Raw genomic sequence first — 10,000 nt, forward strand, 5'->3', positions numbered from 1 at the left:
TAAGAAGGAACTCTTATTTACTCAACACCGTAACAGCACTTATAAAATTTCCACTTATCTTACAGTAATATTGTGAGTGTGGTACATTAACTCCGAAACATGCCTACCTTGGTCGACAGATAAAAGATGATAAAACGATCAGGCTAGCTTATTATGCCTCGTCGACTTCCCATAACGTCATTTTTCTAAACACGTTAACTAAATTTCTAGTAGTAATTTTCTGTTCTTACTTCATCTAATTTCTATATCATCCAACACAAACCGCATTCAATATCCCTACACGAAGCACGTTTTATTTTATTTTATTTTTTTATTGATTAATGCACATTAAAACACAGAGGATGACTTACGCAAACCAATAAATTTTTTTTTACATGGGTGTCACCACATATGAAGGGCCAAAGGCCGATCAGGGATAAGAGTTATTGCGTGTACAGTTATCAATGAGATAGTATTATAGTAAACATTAGTATTGGGGGTTTTGATAGAGTGTCTTACTTAAGGGGGCGGTTTGTCAGGAGTTTGTTTATGTTGGACTTGAAGACGTCCAAGTTGTAGTCAGGTGGGAAACAGGCAAGCGGCAGAATAAACGGCGTTTGATCTGGTTGACTTGCCGTGCTATCTATCTAGATAACTTGAGCATGATACAAGTACGCTTATGACATTTAACTCTTTGGATCATGAGATAAAAGAAACGTGTAGTGTATGGCATTTTATTTTAATTTCTCTATATTAATAAACTATCAGACAAGATTCTATGTGCAAGAATTACACATGTGAATAAATCTTCTGTAGCAACAGTGTTGTTACAATGGCAGTCCTAATTTTACAAGAAACCTCTGTTTAACCATATATATATATATATATATATATATATATATATATATATATATATATATATAAAAGCCAAGTACGTCCAAGGATGGAATACTGTTGCCATATCTGGGCAGGAGCTGCCAAAAGCAGCCTATCATGCCTTAACAGAGTACAAAATAGACTTCGTGGTTTAGTGGGGGATGCCCTTTTCTCTACCCTGCAACCCCTCTCCCACAGAAGAGACGTTGCGAGCCTATCCTTGTTTTATCGTTATTTTCATGGCAGGTGCTCGTCTGAACTTCAATCCCTGGTCCCCCCTCGCCAATCTTTCACGAAAAACACCCGTCTAGCTGAATCCACTGTGAAAAATTTCCCCCACTCTGTATCTGTGCCTAAATCCAAACGCGGATTCCATGAACAAAGCTTCTTTCTTAGAACTGCACGCCTGTGGAACTCTGTTCCGTCTGCCTGCTTCCCTCCGGACTACAACTTGGATGTCTTCAAGTCCAATGTTAACAAATTCCTAATGAACCGCCCCCTTAAGTAAACACTTCATCAAATCTCCACACTAACGTAATGTACTTGCAATAACCCTTATCCCTGAGTGGCTTCCGGGCCTTGATAAGTGGTGATCACTGTGTAAAAAAAAAAAATAAAAATAAAAATAAAAACCAACACTGTAATAACACTAAGAAATTTCGTTACTTGTACAGTTTAATCAAGACATTAAAAATGAAAATATAGGAAAAAGGTTATATTGTACGTATCCGTTTTGGACTGAAGATCTCTAAAAAAAAATTTCATTTAATTTGATTGAGTAGTTTTTTATTACAGCGGAAAAACACGTTCTTATGCGAGTGCATTGAAGTCAACCATTATTGAATTTGTTAAACATGTCACGGGGAGATAACTCCAGTTAAAGCGCCGACACTCCCTTCCCATCTTTAATACTAGATTTTCTCCCTAAAAATCGAACCTTTTGCTCGGTATCATAACAAAAAAACTACTTGATGAAATTAAGTGAAATTTTTTTTCGGAGAACTTCGTTCTATAATGGATACATGCAATATAGCCTTTTTTCTATATTTTCATTTTTTTAATGTCTTGATTAAACTGTACAAGTACCCAAATTTTCCAACACTAAGGTCTTCTCTCGGCTGTCCAAAATTCAACTTTTAGTTCGTCTTTTTTGAAGTCAATAGATTTGTACAAATGCAAATTATTTCCGTGCACATTCAAATTAGATCCGACTAAAAAATCTACAATTATGACCACAAAGGTTTTTGTCTGAAAGACGGTCGCCTGACATACAAAGCATTTTGTATGTTTTGAAGTTCTCGTTTTTATCTCGTTTTACAGAAATAAAAAAATTAGGAAAGAAAAAAAAGAAGACAGGAAAAATGGAAATACAATTAGAAAAATTAATTAAAAGTAAAGAAGTAGAAAAAAAAAAGATAAAAAGTAAGAACGAAAGAAAGAAAATAAAAAAGACAAATTTAAAAAAAGGAAAAAAAAAAGAGAAAAAAGAAACAACGAATACAATTCAATTGGAAAAAAAATGTCTCGATTTTTCAGAATGATACAGAAAAACAAAACACGCTTTTTTTTATTGACTTTAATAACAAAAACAAAAAAAAATCTATATTTTTTTATGCCAGAATATGAGTTGGACTACATGAAAATAACTCTAATTTCTCTTCTGTCCTCAAACGTAGACATTTCCAGAAGTTTCTATTCAAACTATTTTAATACATTAATTTGATACTGGTACAGCTTCTGAAGCAAACAAAACCAGCTTCCCATTCAGTGTTTTACGACTGTTTGCATAAACATATGCCGAAGCACTTATCCAATTAGAAGGTTAGAAAAGCAAACGACAAGTTAAATAATAAATTGATTACATCGTAAATTGGCGATTGTTAATGATTTTCTCTCTAATGTTTTCTCTCTATTGCAGATATTGACAGCGTGAGACTCTAAAAAAAACAACCCTTGTCATGGACGTACGTCAGAAACAGAGATGTGTTATTGAATTCCTGGCAAATATCCATAGATAATAGTGGTGACTATGTAGAAAAATAAATTCTGGATCAAAAAATGTCACTTGTTTGAATGATACCTCTCCCATTCTCGTAGCTCTTAAACTTTTGAGTTAAAAAAATTGGAGTCTTTACTTTCGAAATGACCCTCTTATATATATATATATATATATATATATATATATATATATATATATATATATATATATATATATATATACTAGCTGGTGCCTGGTCGTATGGCATTTGTTTCTAGTTGTCTTGTACACTTCACCTGCCACTGGTATTTAAAAATGTTGATTCAGGAGATGTGGAGTTGGAGATTTTGCACCTCCTGCCAATAAGACTTTCACACACAGGCAACCCTTCGTGGGTAACCATAGTCTGTCAAAGACTGAGGGAGCCCTTTTATATATACTAGCTGGTGCCTGGCCGTACAATATGTTTAAACATGATATTTTAATTTATACAGATTGCGTATGTATTATTATAGAATCAATCTTCTATTGATTATTATTATATATTATGAGGAATAATTTGCCCGGTAGACTAATTCGCAAAAAAAAAACAAAAAAACAAAACTAATTCTGATAATGGCGTTCATCAAATTCAATCTGTGTTTCACGTCATGCTTTGTAATCATTGAAAAAAAACCCCCAAAAAACTCGGTAACACAGCTAGACATTTTTTTTTCAATCATCACGGCGGATTTCATTTTTGAAAAAAAAAATAATCACCTGCCTTTGAAAGTATGAAAGTTGTTTTCTGCTGCCTTCATCCATAATATGAGTATCATAATTGAAAAAGTGAATACATCACACGAAATAAAATTTAAACAAAATGAAATTTAAACAATAAAATTTACAACTTCAAATTTCACAATTTTCTAGGGATTACCCCCTCTCTCTCTCTCTCTCTCTCTCTCTCTCTCTATATATATATATATATATATATATATATATATATATATATATATATATATATATATATATAAGAGCAAATAGTTAATAGAACAGGTTAAAAGACAATTTGAAAAAGAGTTAAAAACATATTTAATCTGAAAAGGAAACAGTCCTTAATCCGTGGAATTTCGAAGAAATACTCTCCTTCTCATCAGAGGGTAGGAAATTAGCAAAATGCGGGATCGGATTTTGCATACAAAAATATTTGATGAAACTGCAAGTAAGTCAAAGGTCTTACTTGATAACAAAAAGTGAAGCAGAGGGAATATGGTGAAGAAAAAGATGATTTCACATGAATGGATAGTCAGGTGAAAGGTAAGGTATCCAATGACGGTAAAATCCAAAAATGTAAGTCCAAGAAAGTGTATTTAATTATCCATTCGCACAAGTAAAATCCAAGGAAATCGTGTAATTAGAAGATCCTTAAAATAATCCCAAAAGGCCGAAAACCGTGGAATAATTCACAAATATGTACAAGGAAAATAGGGAAAAATTCTAATAATATTAATAGAAAATAAGATATGCTTTTAACACGGCTGCCGAGAACAAAGTGTAATTTAAAAAATCAGATAAGAAGAAGAGAGAGAGAGAGAGAGAGAGAGAGAGAGAGAGAGAGAGAGAGAGAGAGAGAGAGAGAGAGAGAGAGAGAAAAAAAGATGAAATGGTTATAGAATTAAATATAAATTAGAAAAGCAAATATCAAAATGACCCAGACAGGATAACGTTAAAAGGCACAAATAATATAGGGCAAAAAAAGAGGTCAACTGAAATGTATTTTATTTTATATATATATATATATATATATATATATATATTTTATTTTATTTTATTTTATTTATATATATATATATAATTTTACTTTTCTAAAGATCACTCTATATATATATATATATATATATATATATATATATATATATATATATGTGTATATGTATATATATATATATATATATATATATATATATATATATATATATATATATATATATATATATAGTGAGCTTTAGAAAAGTAAAATTCCAGCCTGGAATATGTTATTAAAAAAAACACAATTTATTCTGGAATATCCCAGTATTCATTTTAGAACTGTTCCTGTATTTTTTTATTCCACTTGGAGTATCCATTTGACACTATCATTTCAATTTTAATTTTCAATTTATGTGCTAATAAGCAAAACATCTCTTTTGCTAATAACATTTCCTCCGATAAGATGAGCCATTCATTGAAAATCCATGGATTAAGGAAAAAACTTTAATTATTTTACACCTTTGCCAAACAATAAATTTTGTTGTAATTCTACGTTATTTAACTCAGCATTCTGGCTCACATTCCAGTAATTATAGGAGCAACCGGACTTATGAAAAAGAATTTTACAAACTATCTTATAAATATACCAGGTAAACCAAGTGCAAAGGAGATTCAAACAATTGCACTTAAAGGGACGGTTAGAATCTTAAAAAGATCTCTCGGTTGGAGTGTCTAAACTAGCAGCTGTATGTTTGGCATCTGGTAGGATGCCCCATCCCTGGCTTAAACAAAATGATAAGAAAAATGAAACAGAGAGAAACCAAGTGCAAGTGAAATACAAACGATTGCACTGAAAGGGACGGCTAGAATCCTGAAAAGATCTCTTGGTTGGACTCACTAAAATAGGGGTAAATGTCAGACATCTGGTTGGATGTCCCATCCCCTAGAAGAAAAAGTTTAAGAAAAATGAAAAAAAAAGAGAAGGATTATACACACACACACACACACACACACACACACACACACACACACACACACACACACACACACACACACACACAGATATATATATATGATTTTCAGAATGTGAGAGATTATATATAATAAATTCACAGCCAAACAATATCGCAGCCCACAAGATCCATGACAGTCAACGAACCGGAAGTCCAAGACTTGATCTGTGTTAGTTAATAGAAATTCTTGTGTGCGAGGCGATTACTCAGTTGGCAGAGTGCTTGCGTCGCATGCAAAAGGCTCGGGTTTTGAATCCTGAGTTCGGATGTGTCTAACTGACAAGCCCAAATGAGGGCGAAAACTTTAGTCTTGGATCTTGTGGGCTGCGACGTTGTTTGGCTGTGAATTTATTATATATATATATATATATATATATATATATATATATATATATACTAGCAGGGAGACCCGACGTTGCTGGGGCTTGAATGAGGATTAACAAATGTTCCACACTTCGAATACATTTATTATCATCAAAATCGGTGAAATCACCCATTTAACAATCAAACTGATTGATTGTCTGCTCTAGTTGGAGACTCACCGTGTTGCACTGGGAAGAAGCTTCACATGCCACCCCACAGTGATTTAGTCCACAATACATTGTAGTCTACATTTCAATATAGAGAACCTACTGTTGATTTTATAAAATTATTTTTATATAATGGCTTGAATTAAAGTTTAAAAATGAAAAAGTCAGGTATCATGTTTCAGTTGTGCTCTAAACAGAAGCGTTCATGTTGAACGCGCCCTTGTTTTATCAAATAACCTATTGTTGATTTTATACAATGGGCCCTTCTGTCTGTCCGGTAATAACACTTCTCAAACGCACTTGTGATTTTAGGCTGTAAAAGTTTGATCAAAATTGAATTGTTCCTTCTTTAATCGGATTTTTTTCTTCGATTTTCGATACTAATTGAAAGCATTCTGATAAAAAAAAAACTGTCTAAGAACACTCCCGGACACATAATATACATTTGTGTGAAATTTAAAAAAAATCGGCCGAGCTGTTTCGGAGTCCATAGGGAACAAACCCCTACTCAAGCGCGCACACACACACACACACACACACACACACACACACACACACACACACACACGCACACACAAATACCAAATACTTGGTATATATATATATATATATATATATATATATATATATATATATATATATAAGGAAAAGAAATAAAGATCTGAACATGTTACAATTTTATTTGCATTTTATGACTCATAAAATACTGTTTCATCTAATGCCATAACCAACAAATTCTTAGCTCGGCTATACTAGTAATTTGCTAATATCTTTCTTTCCTCTGAGACTCAGTGGAGTAAGGATTTTTTAATAATTTTTTTCAGGGAGTATTCTGTTGAATAATAAATTTCCTTATAAATTTTAATTTACAGTCGTATTTCTTTTCTTTATGACAAACTCTACTTCCTATTGTGGGTGCATTGAGTTTTTTATTTGGTTGAGATTTATTATATAAATATTAATATTTATATTAGTTTTAAGTTTATACTTGCTTTTGTCTGGTAAACTTTTCATTTCTATTACCTGAATTGATTGTATATATATATATATATATATATATATATATATATATATATATATATATATATATATATATATATATATATATATATATATATAATATGGTCATTAGAAAAGCAGGAAATTTGAGGTTGTAAATTATATTTATATATTTATTTCTAACCAATGTGGTTAACCTGTTAATATAATTAATTCCTACCTCATACCAAGTCATTGAATTAAATTTAACTTTGCTCGATATAAAATCGTATGGGTTTAAACCATTTTATATCAAATTTAAATGATAGAAAATAAAATTGACAAGAAATAATGAGTAAAATAATATTATAAAAAGCTTCAACACTGGTATTTATCCTCAGTCGTTTGAATCCGAGTAATCCTTTACTTAGTGGAAACCTTGCGACCAATTTATGTCTTCATAATATAAAGACAACAACTCCTTCAGGGAATTTGTATGCTCTGGTCCTTTGGATTCTGCGATGATTTTTACCTTGAAAAAAAAAAAAAAAAAAAATTTGTTAAAAAATTTTGAGCATTGGCCATCAGAATTTTTGAGATGAGGATTGATAATTTGGATTATTTGGACTACTGTTTTCTTCTGGAGTGTTATTTCTGCAAGTATTCAGATCATGAAACCTCACATCTTCTTCAGGTGTATCTTTATGGACTCAGGAAGCTTTCTGTCAAACTCGGGAATCTGCACAGAATTTTGAACGGAAGCTTTTATTTAATCCACGAGGGTAGCATGCTCTCGTTCTGACATCCATGAGCAGATAGAAGTCCTAAGTAACTTGCAATTATATTTTTAAAGTCGCCTGAGGATTGAACTTTCACCTCCAGAAGAGTGTAACTATTGTAACTATGCCTGCACTACAAGGACCTTTGTCATAGCGGATAAAGTACTTTGAAAAATTAAGTTACACTCTTACATCTATTTAGAGTGTCATATAGACAGGAGTTCCTATCTATTATCACGAGAAATGATATCACCTAATAAAACATAACTTCTACTTAGATATGCGGACATAGTAGTAAATAGGTTCCATAGCCATAATTTTGTTTTAATTCCAATTACTTTTTTTTAAAATCTCATCAGCATTTAAATATTAACAAAGAATGAATTCATATATTTCAAAGTTTTTTTTTTACTTTATTTACATGTTTCTGACGATTATCTTTATCTTTGTTGCAATTTTTATGAAATTTCGGCCTCTGCACTTTCTGACCTTCTTCAAGTGCCATTTATCAAAGTTTGAATTTTTTACTGGATGTAGGAAACCAATACTGGTCTGCACCGGTTTTGAGCACCATTGAGTTGTCTCCCCTAGATTGTGCTTAAAAGGGATCAGAGTGTATTAAGAATTCATCACCGTCGTACCCCTCCCAGGAGACTTTCAGAGTTTGAAATACATCTGGGATTTCCAGGTAAGCAATGTTCCAGTCTTAAAGCTAGAATAAGAATTAACCATTTTTTTCTATAGTGTATTTTGCTGTCATTTATAAATGCCAACTACAAATAAATATGTTAGCTTTTTATTCTAATGATGTATATGTTTGGAATGTATGTTTAATCCATGAGCTGTGAAATCAAGTAAACTTAAATTCTAAGATGCTTATTCATTTCACAGGCAGATTCTTACCATTGCACTAATTATGTTTTAGCACATCTTGTGTCAGTTACACTTTTACTAAAGCCAAGCACGGGGATTGAACTCGTAGTTTATATGTTCATTCATAATGCATTTTTAATCAAACACACTTATCCATTAAACCATGAACTTAAGAAGGTCATTAAGTACAGTGGTTGAAACGCCTTTCAGAAATACAAATTTTCTATATTGTTTGGAGAGAATGCCATATTTTTGTTAATAAATCTATTGAAACTGACTTTCGAATCTTGTTTAACTCATAATACTGAAAATTTAGAATGAAATAATGTGTGTACTTACTCTTACAGCAAACACATTTGATGTCAGCCAAGCTCGTTCATGGAAAATGTCCTTTATACTGTAAATTGATTGAAACATAATTTTTTAAAAAGACATTGTAAAAATTTCAAACATGCAAAAAAGGATTATTAATCAAAAGTTAAATACAATGTAACTGGGTTATCTTTTCTTTGTTTTAAAAAAGTATTCCATGTCTTAAAATCACGGATTGTTTCATCATTGCATAGTAAGAACCTTTTTTCTAAAATAATAAATCAATATTAAAAAAAAAAATAAATAAATAATAAACTACGAACTCTAACCAGCCACAGGGAAATTGCAACAAAGTAAAATAAATACACGGAAGGAATACCACATGAAACCAAGGTAACTGAAATTGGTAGAAAGATTATAAAAAAGGAGAGAATCAACCTCGGTTGATACCACACAAAATAATCATTAAGGGTAAGGGAAGATTGAAAAACCGAGAAGGAATAGCACTAACCAGATCTCCACTGGAAGAGTGCAAAGAGTACTAGGACTTTGGAGAGGCTTATTGCCACCCAAAGCCCAGGGAAGATTTCTGACTAACACGATAGGCATCAAGATGCCACCATTAACTGTAAAGGTCATTAGATGCCAGGAAGCCTTCTTCTCTAATAGTTTCTTTTCACGAAATACTCTCCTTATTTCACGAAATCCCCTCCTTATTTCTTGCTTCCTTGACTGGACTAACTTGCAGAAATTTAAATGTAATGTGAACAGACATCTTGCTGCTCAACTTCCTATATAGTGCTCTTGTAGACGTTTTTTCTATACGTCCAAGTTGTAATGTGCCTTGTTTGGGGTGAATAAGAATAATAATAAAAAAAGGACATCGTCAGTGAGAAACCAATGGTAAGTGGCTACTATGATAAGGCAAAAAAACATTTGCAATGAATATTG

At 31.9% G+C, this 10,000-nt stretch overlaps 1 protein-coding gene across 1 annotated transcript in view; it reads right to left on the reverse strand.

Annotated features, from left to right (window-relative positions):
* Window positions 1-7,379: 7,379 nt before the first annotated feature.
* LOC145259666 (L-threonine ammonia-lyase-like) overlaps window positions 7,380-10,000 on the reverse strand; it is a 65,176-nt gene continuing 62,555 nt past the window's right edge. The window contains exons 12-13 of the mRNA XM_080117328.1: window positions 9,077-9,134; window positions 7,380-7,617 (exon numbers count right to left, since the gene is read on the reverse strand). Coding sequence (XP_079973454.1) covers window positions 7,513-7,617; window positions 9,077-9,134 — 163 coding nt within the window. The 3' untranslated portion in view covers window positions 7,380-7,512. The remainder of the gene's footprint in view (window positions 7,618-9,076; window positions 9,135-10,000) is intronic.

Source organism: Euprymna scolopes, chromosome 3, assembly GCF_053919585.1.
Source record: "Euprymna scolopes isolate OS-2025 chromosome 3, ASM5391958v1, whole genome shotgun sequence".
Classification (NCBI taxonomy): Eukaryota; Metazoa; Mollusca; class Cephalopoda; order Sepiida; family Sepiolidae; genus Euprymna; species Euprymna scolopes.